Source organism: Lepidochelys kempii, chromosome 1 (genome assembly GCF_965140285.1).
Source record: "Lepidochelys kempii isolate rLepKem1 chromosome 1, rLepKem1.hap1, whole genome shotgun sequence".
Taxonomy (NCBI): Eukaryota; Metazoa; Chordata; order Testudines; family Cheloniidae; genus Lepidochelys; species Lepidochelys kempii.
This window is the reverse complement of record NC_136380.1, coordinates 51,757,441-51,778,263: the sequence shown is the minus strand read 5'-3', so window position 1 is coordinate 51,778,263 and position 20,823 is coordinate 51,757,441. Positions and strand designations below refer to the sequence as shown.

At 38.9% G+C, this 20,823-nt stretch overlaps 1 protein-coding gene across 6 annotated transcripts in view; it reads right to left on the bottom strand.

The window, feature by feature from the left end:
• NBEA (neurobeachin) overlaps nucleotides 1-20,823 on the bottom strand; it is an 848,497-nt gene that overhangs the window by 33,434 nt on the left and 794,240 nt on the right. For all 6 annotated transcript variants that reach the window (XM_073341812.2, XM_073341823.2, XM_073341834.2 and 3 more), the window contains one exon: nucleotides 15-104. In XM_073341812.2, the coding sequence (XP_073197913.1) occupies nucleotides 15-104 (90 nt within the window). The remainder of the gene's footprint in view (nucleotides 1-14; nucleotides 105-20,823) is intronic.

Below are 20,823 nucleotides of genomic sequence, written 5' to 3'. Positions count from 1 at the left end.
CAGTTATATCTCACCAGGTGCATGGCAGAGCTCCGAGGCGGATGTGGCTCAATAAGCAACTGAGATGGCGTCTGTCCAAAGTTCTGTATCTGTGCCTCCATGGCCTGCAGGGAAAGGAGAGTGATTGTCATAATCAATATGCATCAAAGAGATAGGTCAACACACTATTTGACAATGCAAGCAAATCCTAAGTCAGCCATGAAAAAAGTCCAGAAAATTCACCGGGTGCTCTTCTCTCAGGCTGCAGACTCATCCAAGTGTTAGTATTTTGTAGACAAGCTTTGCTTCTCCTTTCAAGCATGCTTCAGTTAACCAAATAACCATTCTTATTTCCAGTAGCTGGGGTTACATGTGAAAATGTTAACCTGTGAGGACATGCAGTTAAGGTCTTGAGAGATTTCTTTGCACCAAATACAACACATATACCTTAATAAAGTCCTTTGTAAGGAGGAAAGTATGAGGATCTCTAATAAAATACGCCTCTGGGATCTTAAAGGAGGGGGAAAGCAAATTGAGAAATAAAATTCATGGATAATGTATAAGAAAAAAACAATCACAATTTCACTAACACAGCAGTTAAAAATAAAAAAATAATGGAAATGTATTGTTTCAAGATACACTATAGCTACAGGAGTTACAATAAAAGTCTTTAGATAATCATCTAACTTCTTGGTAGTATTCTTTTACCAGATAAGACAATATTTAGTTTTTGTGTTTATTTTGGATCAGTTTTCATACCACAGAATATCGATGGTTGTAAAACCATGAAATATATAATTAGTAATTTCAACTTTAAATTTCGGGACCAAATTCTGCTCCCAGTATATGACACTGAGTAGTTCCATAAACAGTAGAAACTGGCCCACAGACCGAAATGTTTCAACCACTTACACAACCCACTCAGACATATAACTGTTTTTAAGCTATATTTAAAACAATTGCTGGCAATTTTTTTTACTGCTGTCTCCACTAATGATACTATTTAAGAACTCTATATGCCTTTCAGATACACAGGCTGCATTTCAGTGGATTTCAGAAAATCCAGAACTACACTTTAAGTTAAGCAGCTGATTTTAAAAAATACTAAGTAGTATATACCCATATATTTGAAAGGACTGTGCCCTAAATAATTTTCTTGTTTGCGTCAATGATTTTCTCACCTTAGCATGCAAAGAAAACAGCACCTGAAAAAGCCCCCTAAAATATAAACCCCATTGATAAATTATATTATTTCTTTTAAAACAATTTAAGAGGCAGTAGAACCTCTTCAATGTGCAGTCTGATAAAATGTACTCTTTATAGTCCACACAAAACAACTGTTGGCCTCTCCCCATTTCTCAAAAAAGAGGCTGTAATAGATGCCATAGGGACATTAAAAATTTTGGTAATATTTACAAAATATTATTGCAATATATTTCTAATATTCAATGAATTATCATAAATAATATACTGACAAAATAAGAATCTAAGACAAAGTCTAACTGATGTCAATTGATGACTTTCCATTGACTTCAGTGGGCTTTGGATCAGGCCCTGAGTGAATAAAGTCCATTTTGTGATGCGTTATTCATGTTTTTATAATAATTGCTTACTCACTCATTAATTCACAGAACAGGCTAGTTTGCAGCGGGTCTCCTGAGGCCTTATCTTGCAAGGTGCTGAGTATCACCTAGAAACTGAGGAGCACATTCAGTTTCTATTGACTTCATCTCCTAATAGGAGCTCAGCATCTTGCAGGACCACAGATGGGTGCAAACTGGCAAGTTTCCATTGTAGCTGTATTTTAAATACACAGAAACTTGATTCAATTCAACACAGACATAGTATTTTATATTATGTACGTTATTCTGTCACAACACTTTTTATTTTTTGCTTTAATTTGTGTGAATTTGGTGTTCATAAGTGCAAACAAGGACTAATAGCAACAGTTAATGCCAGACATAGTGGGATATGCAGGCTTCCATGCAACTCTGGTAATAATCAGTTGAAGCAAATAACTCCCACTTATCAGTGGTTCAGACAATTATCAAAGTTATTACAATAGTGCTTTTTAAGAATCATATTTTGAAATACAAATGTGAGTTGTTATATTTACTAGCAATATTGATCACAAAACATACATTCCTCTACCAGTTTTTATAATGGTTGCAGTACTGATAGTTTCCTCCTCTTGTAGAAGCACTGCAATTAATTATTACATTTTGTAAACTGATGCCCAGTTCAGATTCACTCATTTGGTCTCATGTTGCCCGGTCTCAGGAATATTCTGATTGTTCAGTTATAAAGACAATTTACATAAACGTTTTTGACTTTGCCTGGCAGTTCAAGAAGATTTATGATAGCAGAGGATGGAGAAAGGAAGAATACCATGGAAAACCAGGATGACTTGTTCAGATGACAAGAGATGGACACTTAAAACTTACCTGTCAACAGTATCCATTATTTTACAACTAAAGATGTTCTAGTAAATGTTCACTACCTTTACTTTATGCTACTGATCTTGAAAACAATGAAGTTACTGGTAATCCTGGCAGTGAATTGAAGGAGTACCAGGATCAAGGTCTTAATCTGTAAACAGGCAATACTGGGTATTGTTGTCAGCTTCTACTCACAAAGATACTAAATACAAAAACCCCAAACAATCCTAAATCCCTCTGTGAATGATAAGTATTATCTTTTTCTTGTGAAAATGACTTTTTTTAAAACAATGTTTGGAACTTTTTAAGGAAATGAAACTATATAAATAGCTTTTGTTAAAATGCATGTAACATTACTATGCTACTGCACAAGGGGCACCATAAATAATAAGAATTTGCAGGTCTAGCTCTTCTTCTTCCACACAGCTCAAAATACTTTAGAAAGGTAGATAAGTCTTATCATTCCCATTTTATATATGAGGTGAAAACTGAGACACAGAGAGGTTAAATGACTTGCCTAAGGATACATAGCATATCTGCAGCAAATTTGGGAATAGATCACAGTTCTCCTGATTCCTAGCCCTGGGCTCAGTTTACTAGATCATAGCATACACAGATCAAAAGCAGATTCCCCAGAACACCTCTAGTAATTCAAGCAACAGGCAGGAATAGGAAATAGCTATTATAAACAATTTTTATATAACTGGCAGTGCACTTACAGTATTTCAAATTAATCGCAGGACCTGTAGAGGCATAGAATTGTTTTTTCTAAATAATCACATCTCTTGCTTTGTATAATGTTCCTTAAAATTCTATTCCAATGCATCATTTTCCTTTCTCCTATCCATCAAGCCCTCAGTACCAATGTACAAAGCACTACCATCACTCCTTGAAACACACAATCATTCTAGCTACTTTAATATTTTTCTTATAGAATTACATTTACTTTTATTTCACCTTCAAAATGTCCTCAATGGAGAAAGAGCATTAGCTCTGAAAGCACTAGCTTACCAAATTTAAAGCCTTTGAAACAGTGAAACAGCAAAACTACAATTATATTAGTGTTAGCTTACTTAGTAAGGCATTGCAGGAAAGTAATTTGAGGAACTGAATAGAGACTCCCTGCTGTTCTACCATACATAAAACAAGATTTGTACTCAAACACTTTAGGGAGCATTTGGTAGTGTATGGTCAAGCTTTTATATCACAGAAAGATAAAACAAGGTCTTAAGGGAAGGAATTAGGGGATACCTGTCCCAAAGCTGTTAGTTGTATTTCACAGGTCCGACTGAGGAAACAAAATGAATCTGCTAAATTACTGGCTGTTTGCAAGTTGAAAAGGACATCCAGCTCAAAGATCCTCATTTATATAACCAGGAGAAATATAACTTTATAATGTTCAAAATAAAAATATTGTTTCTCCTAGAGTAGATAATGGATAAACATGTTGTACATAGCCCTGGATGCACATCAATATAGACACATCTTGGTTACAATAAGTAATACTCTAAAAACGATGTATTTTGCTCATGAGCAATAGATGCTTGTGTTTATATTTTCACATTTACAGATATGCTTGACATACGCCAGGCCACTGGGAAGCTGAAGGTGCTTGCACCTTTCAGGATCAAGCCCTATTGTCATCCTGAAGAATGAACATGCAGCTGTGTTTGTCTCTCTCTTAGTGTGACCTGACTTTGGCATTTTGGGTGAGTATTTTATTTTCACATAAAAGAAACAGAAATCAATTCTTCCATTAAATGACAGAGGGAATCTTTGTTTCTACGAGTGTAGTAGGTAAAAAGGGCACATTTATTAAATGTCAAAAACCCCCCAAAATTAAGTTTCTTCATTACTGACTGAACTTGTAAACACAAACAGAAACATTTTATGGTATAATGGCTTTTTATTAGTTATTTTCCTCCAATATATTTTCAAGATGAACATGGAGAAACACAGGGACTATTATTGAGGAAGAAGCCCCTGGTCCATCTAATCCAACTAGCCCCTCTTTGATAATAATGACCAACGCTGCCTATGTAAAACATGAAGCATAAATCACTTTAATGCATGTAATTACAGACAACTAAATAGCATGGAAGGAGTGGGAGGATTTCTTAAAATTACTTATATTTTTATTTACAAATAATAAAACAATGACGTTACTGGCTACAGAGCTACTTCATTTTCTTCCCATTTGTCAATTATTCTAATGTCAGAAAAGACTAATGCCAGGTTCAGTTAAGCTTTCTAGGATATCTTATTTCACCAAAGCTTCATTACGTTTGACTTAATTTTTCTGCACTTCTTTAATTGTTAATTCCTATGATACTGGTGAGTCCACTGAAATTTTGTCCTACATGAGCCATCTGCTCCTATTGCAAAGTGCCTCCAGCTATGCCAAAGTCCAGTGCTCAGTTTGCATGGGTGGAGACTGAGCCCTAACTTGGTGAGCTGAGGGAGGATTATTAATTAACTATTATTATTAATAGTTTGTATCACCATCTATTGCATAGAGAAAGGGAAGGAATGAGGTGATATCTGTCCCAAAGGTAACTTGAAAAGGCTACTTGTCCTTAAGCACTATTTGTTGGTTAGTTATGTATGTTAATAAAATGGCATCCGATTGAATGATTGGGATTCTGTGACTTCAATTAATAAATTTGAGCAAACCACTAATAATGCAGTGAAATTAATCTGTAATTAATCTGTAATCTGAAATTAATCCTACCAACACTACAAGAAGAATTCTGTGTGGACTCCTCCTGAAGGTTGAAACAACAGACTGGACTTCTACATAGAGTGATTCTGCAGACGTGCACCGGCTGAAATTGTGAACAAACAGCATCACTTGCCCCATAACCTCAGCCATACAGAACGCAATGCCATCCACAGCTTCAAGAAACAACTCTTATATTATAATCAAAGGGGCTGACAAAGGAGGTGCTGTAGTCATAATGAACAGGTCGGATTATGAACAGGAGGCTGCCAGGCAACTCTCCAACACCACATTCTACAGGCCACTATCCTCCGATCCCACTGAGGAGTACCAAAAGAAACTACACCATCTCCTCAAGAAACTCCCTGGTATAGCACAGGAACAAATCTAAACGGACGCACCCCGGGAGCCCCGACCAGGGGTATTTTATTTGCTACCCAAGATCCATAAACCTGGAAACCCTGGATGCCTCATCATCTCAGGCATTGACACTCTTACAGCAGGATTATCTGGCTATTTGGACTCTCTCCTCAGACCCTATGCTTCCAGCACTCCTAGCTATCTTCGAGACACCACCGACTTCCTGAGGAAACTACAATGCATTGGTGATCTTCCTGAAAACACCATCTTGGACACCATGGATGTAGAAGCTCTTTATACCAATATTCCACACAAGGATGGACTGCAAGCTGTCAGGAACGGTATCCCTGATGAGGACACAGCACACCTGGTGGCTGAGCTCTGTGACTTTGTCCTCTCGCACAACCATTTCAGATTTAGGGAAAACTTATACCTTCAAGTCAGTGGCACTTCTATGGGTACCTGCATGGCCCCACAGTATGCCAACATTTTTATGGCTGACTTAGAACAGCGCTTCCTCAGCTCTTGTCCCCTAGTACCCCTTCTTTACTTGTGCTACATTGTGACATCATCATAATTTGGACCCACGGGAAGGATGCCCTTGAAGAATTCCACCATGATTTCAACAATTTCCACCCCATCATCAACCTCAGCCTGGACCAGTCCACAAAAGAGATCCATTTCCTGGATACTACAGTGCAAATAAGTGACAGTCACATAAACACCACCCTATACTGGAAACCCACTGACAGATTACCTACATGCCTCCAGCTTCCATCACACGATCCACTGTCTACAGCCAAGCCCCAAGATACAACCGCATTTGCTCCACAGTCAGAGACAAACACTTACAAGATCTTTATCAAGCATTCTTAAAACTACAATACCCACCTGGGGAAGTGAGGAAACAGATTGACAGAGCGAGTACCCAGAAATCACTTACTACAGGACAGGCCCAACAAGGAAAACAACAGAACACCACTGTCCATCATGTACAGTCCCCAGCTAAAACCTCTCCAGCATATCATCAACGATCTACAACCTATCCTGGAAAACGATACCTCACTCTCACAGACCTTGGGAGGCAGGCCAGTCCTCGCTTACAGTCAGCACCCCAACCTGAGGCACATACTCACCAGCAACTACACACCACACCACAGAAACACTAACCCAGGAACCAATCCATGTAACAAACCTCATTGCCTACTCTGTCCCCATATCTCTAGCAACACCATCAGAGGACCCAACCACATCAGCCACGCCACCAGGGGCTCATTCACCTGCACAACTACTAATATGCCATCATGTGCCAGCAATGCCTCTCTGCCATGTACATTGGCCAAACTGGACAGTCTCTACGTAAAAGAATAAATGGACACAAATCAGACATCAGGAAAAGGTAACATAAAGCCAGTGGGAGAACACTTCAATCTCCTTGGACATTCCATAACAGATTTAAAAGTAGCCATACTTCAACAAAAAAAACTTCAGAAACAGACTTCAATGAGAAAATGCAGAACTAAAATTCATTTGCAAATTTAACACCATTAATTTGGGCTTGAATAGGGACTGGGAGAGGCTGACTCACTACAAAAGCAACTTTCCCTCTCTTGGTATTGACACCTCCTCATTATTGGGAGTGGACTACATCCACCATGATTGAATTGGCCCTGTCAACACTGGTTCTCCACTTGTAAAGTAACTCCCTACTCTTCATGTATAATAATGCCTGCATGTACCTGAAGAAGTGGGTTTTTTACCCACAAAAGCTTATGCCCAAATAAATCTGTTAGTCTTTAAGGTGCCACTGGATTCCTCATTGTTTTAATCTGCATTTGTTTTTGTATACGTTTATCTTTGTATTCAGTGAATAGTGGCACAGTGTTTCTTAATGTGTTCTCTCACACAGCCAGCATGATTAACAGCCCCTAAGCACTCTGTTCTTCAGAGCAAACATGATTGACAGCCCATTGGTGGATAGCATACACAGCCTGAAAATGTTATTGTTTTGTACTAATGGTGTGAGATATTGCTTTTTTATTTGTGTCTACAGCTGTTAAATGGCATCAGTATCTTCAGGACGTTTGATAAATTAGGTTAAGAATATTGATTTCTGTTTTATTATTGCACATTTGGAGGGGAAGAAGGGTTGCATTTTACAAACAAGCAGTGACTCAGCTAGTCTGGATTCTTCAGTGCAGTTGGTTATTTGATCAAGTGAATGAAACATGGGCTCAGGGGTGGATTTAAGTGACAGGCCACAACTTTAATAATTTAACAGTGGGGAGGGGCCCAGGTATTTTACTGGATAGAGTGTGAGATTAAATGGCCTCAAACCAAATAACTGATAATTTGGGATTGAGCCATTTCAGCCTAACCTGTAAGGCTCAGTCCACCACTAAATCCTCTTTATCCACTAAATTCCATCCTTTTGTGAGTGGAAAAGAGGGTACAAAGAGGGACCTCAGTCTGTGAAGATTAAAGTCCTTACAGGCAAAAGGTCCAACAGCCGCATCCTGAGTCTCTGGAAGCTGACCCTTACCACCTTTATCTCCACTGGGATACTGGCATAGGCGGTGGTGGTAAGGTTATAGGGGGCTCAGATCCCCCTGTCTCAGGAGCACGTGCTCCAAGAGTGTTCTGGAGTGCCATTCATGCACTTGGAATCCAGGATGGTGCTATGCCCTGGCACTTCGGGAAGTGGCCATTCCCCACAATACACACATGGGCAGTGAAGCCCAAAGACATTTCTCCCTCCCGCTCATATTAACTTGCCAACAAGGTAAAGGGTAAGGCTAGAACACCACCTTAAAATGTTCATCACTCTTCCTCCCCCTCCATGTGATGCTGGAGACCTTGAGTGAAGCCAATAGGACTGTTCTGAGCTCTCAGGTGAGTAAATCACTATCTGCCCCCAAAGGGCAGTCCTCTTCATCCTGATTGCTCCATGTGGAGCGAAGACAACCTCATGAGAGGGGGACTTGGGAGAGGGTTCCTCTTCCTGACAGCTCTAAGGGGGTGGGAATAGTTCCACGGAGGTGCTCTTCTTCCTGACTACTCCATGAGGGCTCCCCTTCAGAAGAAATGGCATGTTCATACTCTGATAATAATCATATCCCACTATTCCCTCCACTACATCATCCCCCTGCTTCCTCAGACCCTATCATCCCCTGCTACATCAACCCCTCTGCTTCCACCAAACCATGTTCCCATCAGCCCCCTGATTACCCCATCAGCCTCCAGCAAGAAATGGGATGGGGTGGGGTATCATATGGGGAGGGCGCTGTCTGCATACACATAGATGCATCAAGTGATGCTGTGGTGGGTTCCTCCAAATCTGTGAGCAGTGAGAGCCCACAGGCTGGAGCAGGGAGCAGTGCAGACCCACAGGACAGAAGAAATGGCTGTGGGGTGAGTGGGGGGGAAAGGCTTAACTCCTCCCAAGAATATTTTCACCAGCTGCCTATGGATACCGTGGCAAGTTACAACAAATTTAACATTCCTATATGTCTTTCCTACTATTAAAATTCCCATTCTTACTCCTTTTAAACTAGAAGGTGCCATCATGATGCTGCAAAGAAGGTGAAATACCTTCTGGACACCCTACAATTAGGCCCACTGGAAAAAATTCCCTCCTAATGCAGAAGAACAGTGATTGGTCAGATCCACAGCATCCTAGAAACATAGGTCAACATACCTGAATTACAAGGAGAGAGAGTGAGGCAGCAATGGCAGCAAGATGCCCCCTGGGCACCCAGAACGGCTTTTAATTGAGATGGTGAGGCCGGGTGAGAGCCATTTAGCTCTCCCAACTTTCCATTCTTGAAGATCACTACTCCACACACTTTGAGATAGGAGGAAGAGCTAGGCTCCACCATGTCTGTGGCCAGCTATACAAGTCATCAGAGACTCCACCCCTACAAAGGGGGCAGACTTGGCTGGAAGTGCAATGTTAAAACACACATTATGTAACTACTTCTGAGGGACCAGGGCCTACACAGAACATGGTGCAGTCTCAGCTGTCATGCAACCATAGCCTCTCAATGGGTAGACCATCCATGAGGCTTGTGGACTCATTGCCGCTCAGCCACTATGAGGGCAAATTTGAGCTGGATAAAGTTGTTCAAAATTTTGAAGAATTCTATTCAATTTTTTAAAAAAATTCCTCTCCAAAGCAAAAGCAATTTGCTCCTTATTGTAATTTTATATAATATGATTTTCTACAAATGTTACAGAATTATATATTTAGTGGGTGCTATAAAAAATCTAAAGCCATAATTTATATTATGCTCATGTATAATTCCTGTCCCATGATAAAATTTACTGAAACACTTTTCTGTTCATTGCAGCTGTGCCAAATGAAAAAAACCTGATCTTTCAACATCCACCCAAATGTGTATTAAGTTTATAAAGGAAAATCTTACTTTCTTTGACCATTCAATGGCTGAGTACAGAACATTACAAGAGGATTTCTCTGCTAACTCTAATACAAGCCAGATAAAATAATTCATTAATGGTATATCTTAGTGTCAAGAACAGGTAAGATTGTGAAAGTTGGTCAATCAGAATATTCCATTTTCAGATAATCGATAATTTTACCCCAAAATCACTTTCCTCTTGTTACTCAAATTAGAAAGGAGGGATTACCCTGGAATTTGATTTTAGATGAATGTAGGTGGCAGTTTCTCATCACCCAGCCTGCACCCACATCAGATAACAGACGTCAAAGTCCTCCTCATTGCCCAGGCTCCAAAACTTATGGTTATATTCCTGGGGCTCGATGAAGGAATTACCAGGGGAAGCTCTATGTTCCATGTTGTGCAAGTGGTCAGACTATATGATCTTTCCCTTCAGGTGTTTAATTCTATTAATCAGCTCCTCTTAAAGGTCCTCATCCTTCAATGCAATCTACACACATGGACATTGTTTCACTGATGTGGATTGAGAATGGGGCTTATTATTTTTTGTGACTGTAATGAAGGGCAGAAGGCTCCTACAACTACAGAAAAGCATCTTTTTGTATTTAGAAATCAAAATAAAATAAAATAAAATAAAAATATTCTCTGTGGGCTCCCTGCTGTACAATTCCTGCAAGTTACCACTTGAGTCGCTTGTTCATTAAAAGATGCTACTTAGAACATCATCCTCCCTGGATGCTCTGATTACTTCTGCCCTTTCTGCAATTCCACATCATCTTCAAGTTCCTCATCTTTAATTCCAAAGCCCTGCATAACATTGTCCCCTGCCTATCTCTCTCCTCTTTCATTTTCTCCCTTTCTCCCCGTAGCTTCTTAGGTTCATCGCACTACTTACTCCTAGCGACACCCTTTTTCACCTGCTTCTATTTGCTGAACGACTGATGAGATACACGGCTAGTAGTCTGGAATGGGGTGAGGAGGTCTTAAAAATGTCTGTTGCCACACTGTTCTCAAAGCCACTTCCTCCGCTTTGTCTTCCAAGAGGGGGACTTGCAGGTCAGTGAAGTCTAAAAAAAACCGGCTGTGCTGGAGCTGCCCCTCCCCACTTGTTCCATCCTCCCCACACATTTTTGGACAAGAAAGAGGAAGGAGCAGAACTGAGTGCCACTTTCCCTTCTCCACTCACTTGAGAAAGCAGCAGCATCCATCTTTGATTACACATTGCTGGATGCTGGTCCAAATGCGGCAAGTAGTTGAAAAGATGGCCACAGATGAAATGGGAGAGTTGCAGTCTTTTTAAAGACTTCCCCTGATCCTGCAAGATGGGTGACTGAATGCCTCTGCACTCCTAAGGCCCAGAAGTTCACAGAAGCAGTGAAAGCCTAGCCCTGCTGTTCCCTCACTTGTTGCATCAGCAAGATCCAGGAAGATGAAGAACTCTAAGTCCCCTGACCTTGTTTCATTGCCTTAATGAATGGTGGGAGTGAAGCCAAGGCTTTGGCATGGTGTTGCCTCTGCCGGTTTGAATGGAGTGTGATGTTACCAAAATTGTCTAACCCCCTAGATTTGTACTAATCTAAACCAGAGATCCCTCCCCATGCTGCAGATTGGTGAGGTTTTTCTGTATGCTGTCTGAGAGCTCTTTAATTGTATGTTTGGGGCTGAGTTAGAGGGAGGAGTTTTGTTTTTGGTGTCTGCACCAACTTTAGTACCATTTGATAGACCCTATTGCCTTTGGTTTTGCTTAAGACTGTTTTTAAGTGCTCTGAGGCCTTTGGGAAGGGGCACCCTACCCATAAAAACACAATATTATTACAGTAATACCAGCAGGAGGTTTCAATTAGACTGTGAAACTTTACCCACTCTTTTCTAATTAAAAATGTTTTTCAGTGGCTGAGAGATTTAACTGTGCTTGCTTATAGCTGTCCTAACTATTTTTATATTTTAAAAGCATAAATGTGAGCTTTAAAAATTATTTAAAATTAACAATAAAAAGATGAAAAGTTTCTGCAGGACACATTTGGAGAGGGAGTCATTTTCTTTATTTAATTAAAACATATTAAATGTCTCCATATCTTTCTTTGATCTTATCTCCATCAACTCTGTTCTTTATTCTCCTTTTCCTTTTCCACTACGTCTCCAATTCAATTTCCCCCATGCCATTTCAATGTTCTATTTCCCTTTCAATCTTTTTTCCTCTCCTGCCCATCCTTTCCTCTCTCCTTCCCACTTTTGAAGATGGTCATGAACTTGAGTTAATAAGCACTAATTAGTATTTCCAAAAAGAATAAAAGACAGGACAGGTGTAGGTGATATAAGAAATAAAAGAGACGGGTGAGTATTGCTGCCATTATCTGTTTAACATCTGTGACAAGCTCTAAATTCCATGCCAGCTGTTGTGGTAGCAAAACTGCAATAAACGAAGGCCCCTGATAATAATACATAAATAATGATTGCTGAGCATATCTATTAACAGCATTTGCATCATATTTTTATGGACTCCAGTCCATTCAAATCAGTAGAGGAACCTGAATGTATCAGATTTTCCAGACAGACTACAACAATGATGATCTTCTAAGGAACCAATCTGGCCATAATGAAAATTTTCCCCTGATAATGAATTAAGTTTTTAATGTAGTCCTCTTAATAAACTGCTAATTTAAGTTTATACACAAAAAAATCATTGGCCTGAAAGCTAAGGACAAGTTATAAAAAAAGAAAAAACAATTTTAAAAATGCAATGGATCATGATGGGAGCCAATCTAATTAGAACAGTAAACTCATCACACAGACTGACATTGTGACAGAGTTACTGCCAGTACATTTGGATTCACACTATGGTCATTACAGGCTTGGCAGTGTTACACCGCAGAATAGACATTACTGATGGAAAAGTTTTAGATCATCCAGTCTATCGTCCTGCCAATGCAAGATTGTTCCCTATATTTTCTAGTGGTTGTTCATTCTAGTTTTAAAAGACCCAAATAATGGGGATTCCATAATTTACTCTGGAAACTATTTTATAGCCTAATTACATCTGCCAGGAAGTTTTTCCTGAAGTTCAGCCTACATTTTCCTTTTGTGAATATCCTTCCAGACTGTGATAGATATACACTTCTGGTGACACACTAAATAATTCCTCTACCTTACTTCGTTATAGCAACCTTCAGATATTTCTAGATTTTTACTGTGGCCCCTCTTTACTCAGTCACCACTTTTCAAGCTCTTTAAATCTTGCCCGTAAATCAATCTTTCCTGTCCTCTCAACATTTTGATGCTCATCAATGAACTCCCTCCAATCTTTCTAATAAGGATACATCCAAAACTTCATAAAATATTACAGATGCCGTTGCACCAAAGCAGGAGAGAGAGATGGACTATTAACTAATAGGGACTTATTCTCCATTGGCTAGGGCAGCCAAAGAGGGCACCAATGCTACAGCTCTCTTTAAAGAGCCCTGTTGGTAGAGTTTGCATGGAGTCCCAGCAGAGAGGATAATAGAGCCACAATTGTGAGTAAACGATAGGGACTAATTTTTGTGCTAGAGCTTTTCTGGTAATTTCTATAGGGAATGGAATATTTTGTTCAAATCGGAGTAATCTCATTTTACATAGTTTAATTTTACTTCAGGTGGTCACAGGCCAAGTGCATCTTTGAATTTTTGGTATATTATAATCTTCAGATGTAGATACATAAATAAATGAAGCTATAGTGTCAAATCTAGAGAATGCTTCCTTGTGGGATAAAAAAGATTAATCGAATATCTAAACTAATGAGTAATGTCTCCCGTCATGAGTTAGGTAACGTATATACTTCGGAAAGCTGAATCGAATGAGATATACACTATATTTTATTCCACTTGCTTTACAATTAAGAACATACTCTGTGGGGAAAGCCAAGAAAAAAGCAAGAAAATAGAGAAACAAATAACAGAGCAGGCCTTTTGAGAGTTTGCAGGAATACAAAAGAAATGGTATTTAATCATGAAGGAATGCATTTTAACAGTGATTTTTTCTCTTCTGGTTTATTATTGAAATAAAACATGATCACCATAAGGCATTATTTTTTAATGCTTGGAATACACAAACAGACACAGTTAGTAAATCAAAGTATATAATAGCCATATTTTAGTATTTTTTTGGTTTATAAAAATAAAACTATATAAAACATTAAAATGTGATGTCATGTTCAACTGCTTCTAGTTGCTTGTTGAAAGAATAGCAGTAAAACCCATGACTGAAAACTTTTTCTTGCTAATGAAATCCAGTAAATCACAATAAAAAATGTGGCTCTTCTACTCTACTGTTTTTCTAATCTTTCCTCTCCATTTTGGTGACAGTAAACCGGAGTGAAGATATTCTATAGTGAACTTTTGGAGTATCAATATTTGCTGTAGGTATATGGTATAAACTGAAGGAAAGGAGAATATTAGAGCATTCTTGTGCGTCCCATCCTCTCACTAGTGTTTTTCTCCCACAAGTCTCATCAATCTTTCCTAACACATCTCTTAAATCTTGCCTTTGCCTTTCTCTCTGACCAAAGTGCAGAGACTGTGTCAGATCCTACTGTTTCATGTTATACTGGCAGAAACATCCGAAATCTGGTAGTGCTGGTAAGGCATGAGTCAGCCCCGAGCCTTCAACTCATGTACCACAGGCCACAAAAGCTATCTTAGAAAACAGGAAAACCTTCAAAACAAAAAGCCAAAAAGGGACTAATTGGGATGTGCTACAGAGTTACAAATGCTGAAAGATAAGTCTTAAATATACGATCTGTGAGACCAGAACTGTAACTTGTCTGTATATTTGTTATAGTTTTACGGTTTCACTTTTTAAAGTAGGTTATACTGTTGTTTAAAAAAATAAAAGCAGATACAGTAATGTTCAGGGAGCTTAAAGAAATAATTACATTTGGATTATTTCCAACAAAATATTCTTTAAAAATCCACTCTCTGTTCTTGACATAAATTGAAAACTATAATATAAATATGCTCTACCCAGGCTTCAAAATGGCATTAAAAAGGCACATTATCAATATGTTTAAAATGTTTTAAAAGTTTGGTTTTACAGATCCATAACTGACATCGCTATACACTTACACTGAGTAATATCTACTCCAACAAATTAATATATGCAAAATGTGTTGAATAATAGTTAATTTATGCTGTGGTAATGACTGTGTAATATATCTGAAATCTGCTAATCAAGAAAGAGGAGCCCCTTCTAGCTATTTCCACTATAATCATCAGCCAGTAATTTTCACCCCTCCCACCTTGAGTAAAATATGACTTGAAGTGTCTGGTAAAGTATTTGCTGCTAATTTTTCAAATCAATAATTAGTACCTCTCAACAGCATGCAATAAAAATTCTGAAGATGAAGAAACAGTTTTTATATATAAGCTCTGAATTGTTCAGATTTTTGTAGTAAAAGCTGGACAGTAGTGGAATTATCTGTTTCATGAATTGTACTGATTACAAATCTAATTTTGAGATAACACTTTAAGATGGCTCCAGAGAGGTATAAGAAGTGAAGGATCAATTTGCTCTCTAGAAGTGGTCATTTGTTACATGACTATTCATTGCAAATAATATTCATTATAAATTAAGCCCTCTTTTTGGTTAGTGAAGAACTCTTTTCTTCACTTCTTAATTCAAGAACTCTCCTGATTTTCTGCATTAATTCATCTACAAATAACTATCAGTTATATGAGTTATGTGCAAATTCTTCACTTGGAACATTTCTGTGTTATTTGTGCTGTGTGGTGGGTCATCTAAGTCAGATAGCATTGCTCACCTTCCTCCTCTGTGTGGATGACAAACTTTTTAAACAGGGGAATAATGAGTAGCAAATAAATTCCACACTTTTGGTTTTATTTTTTGGATAAAATCATTTGTGCTACAATTTGTCAAAGTATTAGGAATCATATATTTTCATGACTACCTCAGTTCTTTGAATACTTAGGAACAACAAATAATAGGATTCAGGAATTACAGTGAATTGGGCTCAGTGCTTTTATTCATGAAAATAGTCACAAATCACTATTTTTCATTATTTGATCAGTTCTAATGTACTCACTTAATAAAGGCACAATGGAGAGTCACTAATTAGTGTGAAATAATGTATTCATACTAGCATAATATTTTGGTTTTAAGGTTATTTTGTGTTGTGAACTCTATGGATCAGGTTCTGATTTCTGATTCACTGGTGATTCACTATATGTTACTTATACTGACTCCCCATTGAACACAGAGACTGGTTTGAGGAATCTGTCCTGAATTCAAAGTCTTCTATGGGACTGTGCCTAGCAACAAGAGCAAATGCCGCTCCCTCTGAGATCACGATCCGTTTAACCAGTGAAGTTCCACCAAAACAACGTAACTGTGGATTGATTAATAAGAGAAGGCTCATAAGTGGAAAAGGCAGATCTTTCACTGGAGCTGGACCTAAACTTTGGAACTCACTCCCTGAAGAGATAAGAATGATCACAGACACAACCACTTTTATAACTAAAGGCAAAACTAATTTGTTCAAGTTGGCTTTCCCAGGATAATTTCTTCATACTCACATGCAAACACACAGAAAACACCCTGAACTAATAAAGGTATTTCTCCGACAATCTGGATGTGTGGTGAAAGAAGGAAATGTCTATTCCGGGTGCTAGGAAGACACAAATTCACAGTGGTGAGGACGTGGAGCTCCTGCTAAAGTCAACAGGATCATGTATACATTCCGCAAAGCAGAGCTTAGCCCTTAGTGAGTAACAAATAATTGCCATTTTCATTATTGCTTTTGCATGTATAAGGGTTTTTGCTGTACATCTTCCTTCAATTAAGTTGGGAAAAAGTGGATACTGACAATCTCTCAGTTATTTCACAACTTTTCATAATCATTTCGAACAATGACTACTCCCAGAGAGGAAGCCAGGAGCATCCCTTGTATGGAGACAATTAGGCAACACTGAACATGTAAGTGGCCAGTATTGTGGGTACAATTCAATGAAGCAGATCCAGAGGGGTGGTTTTGATATTCTGTCAGATCAAAGAAAGAGATCACAGAAGAAAAAAGAAAAGAAATAAGAATAACTCAGAGCAAGAGTAAGAACAAGCACATGCTTGCAAGGGTTAGCAGTGGGTGTCATTATGTAAGTCTTTTATTCTATTTGAATGGTAAGTGTGTTAATTTTTTCCTCATAATTTTTCTAGGTTCAGCCAGCAGAAAAGGCTCCCATTCCAACTCTTTGTTAAAGATATATCTATCTTGATGGTTCTTGACAACCCTATCATGTCAGCCCTCTGTAGTAGCAAAGAGTGTTTCAGCAAGAAAGAAAAAAGTGAAAACTCTGCTTCCTGTGGGCATATTTCACTGTAGCAGATCCAGAGGGATGCTTTGTTGTTCCTGTCAGATCAAAGAAAGATAAGAGAAGAAAATATCATCTAAAATATAAAACCCAGAAAGGAGGGTAACTGAAAAGCACTGCAAGACCACCACATCATTATGACTTTTTAAATCATTTAAATATGCTGACTATAAAGTCCACAGTAAAGAAATAAAATATTGTATAGGCTGTATGCGCTACTAGCTGCCTGCAAAACTGTCCTCCTAGGATTAGTTTACGGGCATGGAGACTGACTGTCAAATGCTAGTCATTTTAATCATTTTTCAATTTGGCTGTGTGGGCTGCAGGTATGCTCAGGTATTTTGACGGGTGACTGCTCAGAACAAATATCTGAACCCAGTCTTCTTCATATTCCTTTGTTTTTTCTGCAAACATACAATTCATCTTTTGCTGAACATGCCGTACATATAAAGGCTAGCAGTTGTAATGCACTGCCTCTCTACATTTCCGACTGAGTATGAAAAAAAAGAAAAGAAAAGTCAGCTAGAATGTGTATACAAACCAAAAACTGTACAGTATAATGCTTCACTTGGTTTTTTAAACACTACTAATGATGAACAAATTGTGTGCTATCAAAGTAGATGGAGATCTGGCAATAGCTTTAAACAAAAAAATAAACAGTAAGCCAAAAATATTGACTTTCTGTGAGTTTATACAAAAAATGTGCTTTCAATGTTACATGTGACTAGTTTAATTACATTTTTAGTCATCAAAATGAGTATCTCCTCTTAATCATTTTCAGTTTAATCCACAAGGCAGTACTGAAAAATTATTCACATGGTTATGTTCATTCTTTTTTAAATGAAACGTATATTAGTGTGCTGTTCATGCTTCAATCACACAATAATTTATGAAGTGGAAGAATAAGGCCCTGGCTTTTCAAAAATAACTACTGAGTTTAAGTTCTCCCATGTCCGGGTACCAAACTTGAGACACATGTTTTCAAAATAATGGGTGCTTGGAACTTCTGAAAAATCATTTCCTTTCAAAGTTTCTCAAGTTGCGCACCCAAAAATATAGGCACCGAAAATCCCTAGTCACTTTTGAAAATTTAGGCCATGAGATGTATATTGAGTAGCCTGTGAAATGCTCATTCCTCAGAGAATATAGATGGACAAATAATACAGTTACAATTTTACCTAGTGTGCTTTAGATATCATTGTTTTATGCATTAGCATTTTTAACATCAGCTCTTTGAAATCAGCTGAACCTGTCCAGAAAAAAAGGGTTTGGATTATGATGTAAACCAACAGTAAAGACAATTCCAAATAACATCTAATGTCCAATATAACTGCTGTTTACATATTAAAAAGAGATACAGACTTTGTACCAGAGATGTTCTGTCATGTTTCTCCACAGGAGAAGGCTGTCACAGTAAATTGTTCATTATCAATTACAGCTTTACATGTACAAGATGAGTTAAGCTGTCATAATTTTCTCAGCAAGAGATCCTGTGCTGTCAAAGAATGTCAATTTTTAATCTGACACAAGGAAGAAAATTATCTGTTATTCTGACCCCTAATTTCTTGACATTTTAATGCCATAATTGCTGTGGTTAGTGCTGCAACCATGATTTCACCTGTCAAGTAAGAATAAATCAATATCCTTAAACTGTTCTTCAAATTTTAGCATTTATTTCACAATGTATGGTTTTTTAATACAATAGACACCAGTGATATACAGACACACCTGCAACTGAGAAATATTAAGATTGTAACAACAAAAAATTTCCACTTAATTTGGGCCTGACAATGTTAATTTTTACTACTTAGTTCTTCCTCTTCTTTTATTATAACATGAATACAATTTTGCAATGCGCAGAATAAAAGAGAAGCTACTCATATTGCTAAAAAGACTCTCTTTCAAGTATTTTTATATTTTAAAAATGGAAGACTTCCCACTTCAAATTCAGCAGGGCCTAAGCCAGAAATTTAGGACTTGGATTCACTTTGGGGCACCCAGAGACACAGTTTTGGTTTGAGCTAACTACTACTTGTAATGCATTAGGGTGATTTTCTCCCTCTAGATATAAATATATATTTGGTGACACCATGAAATCTGAAGAATAAGTTTCAGTAAATATAGCATGTATATTATTGATTAGTAATTCTTCTAATTTAGTGCAGATCTCAAGTTCGCAAAGGCTTATTTCAATGAAGAGACACATCTTGACATATATAGTTATTGTTAATTTAAATTTTAAAAATCAGAGGTGGGCCACACCCATCATGATATTAGGGTGACCACCTTTTCAAAAGGCAAAAGCGGGACACATGCAGGATACCTGCCCACTCTCTGTGACCCCACTTTCTGCTCCTCCTCTTCTCCTGTGGCCTGCCCCCAGCTCCTCCTCTTCCACCCAAGGCCTCACACCTTGGCCAGGCTGGAAGCCAGAGCCGAGCCCTGGTAAGAGCTTCCCAGGGAGCCTGGGCTGCTGTGGGGAGCCCTGGAGCCTCCACCTGCCCTGGATGGGGTGATGGGGTGCCTAAGAGTAGCCCCAGTCCATGTTCGCAAGGCCCAGGGCAGGTGGATGGTCCAGGACTTGAGGGCTCCTCACAGCAGCCCGGGCTCTCTGGGTGGCTCTTACTACTACCCACCTCTGGCCTCTGGCCTTGCCAGGGGGCGAGGCCTCAGGGAGAAAGGAGGAGCAGGGGGTGGAGCATCATGGCAAGGGGGGGCTAAGGTCCACCTCCACTCCCCCACCGGAAAGAGGCTGGCGCCACCTCTGAGACTCGGGCAAGTGCTGGGCAGTACCGCAGGGAATTGAGGACAAATACTGTCCTGAAGTCATTCAGCCCAGGACCAGGATTTGAATTCTGCATTTTGGGACTGTCCCACCTAATTCAGGATGGGTGGCCACCCTACATGATATTCATAAAGAGGGAGATGGAGGAACCACTAATAACAGGGCCAGGGAGGTTCTTCTGCACTAGATGGTGATATAATATGGGGAAGATGCAGAAGTCATTTAGGTGACACTGGGATTCACAAAACCCCTGCTGAGCAGCTGCCTAATGTCCCTAGGGATCTAATAGTTTCTGCTATTAAAGTCCCTGAGCAGACTAAATTTCAGCACCTGGATATGCACACAGCCACCTCAGTTACCCAGCAGCTCAGTGCCTAACTCACACCTATGCCCCTCTTAGTTTACCTCTGGGGCCCCATCTGGTAGATGTGCTCAGAACATGCTTAAACCTACATAAAATGTCCAGAATGAGGAATAAGAAGTGGTGGTGGCCCAGTAATTAGAACATTTACCTAGGAGACCTGGGGTTCAATTCACCTCTTTACCTGATGTACAGCAGAGATGTTAACATTGGTTCTTTCACCTCTGAGCAGAGGCTACAGCAAGGCTACAGATGCATTTTAATTCTCTCTCTGGCTCAGTTACTACGGAAGCATTTATACACAGTGGAAAAAACTCAACTGGAGAGATTTAGAGAGCCCTGTCATAAAATTCTCCATAGGCCAGTGGTTAGAGCACTCCCCTAGGAAAAGGGAGATTTGAGTTC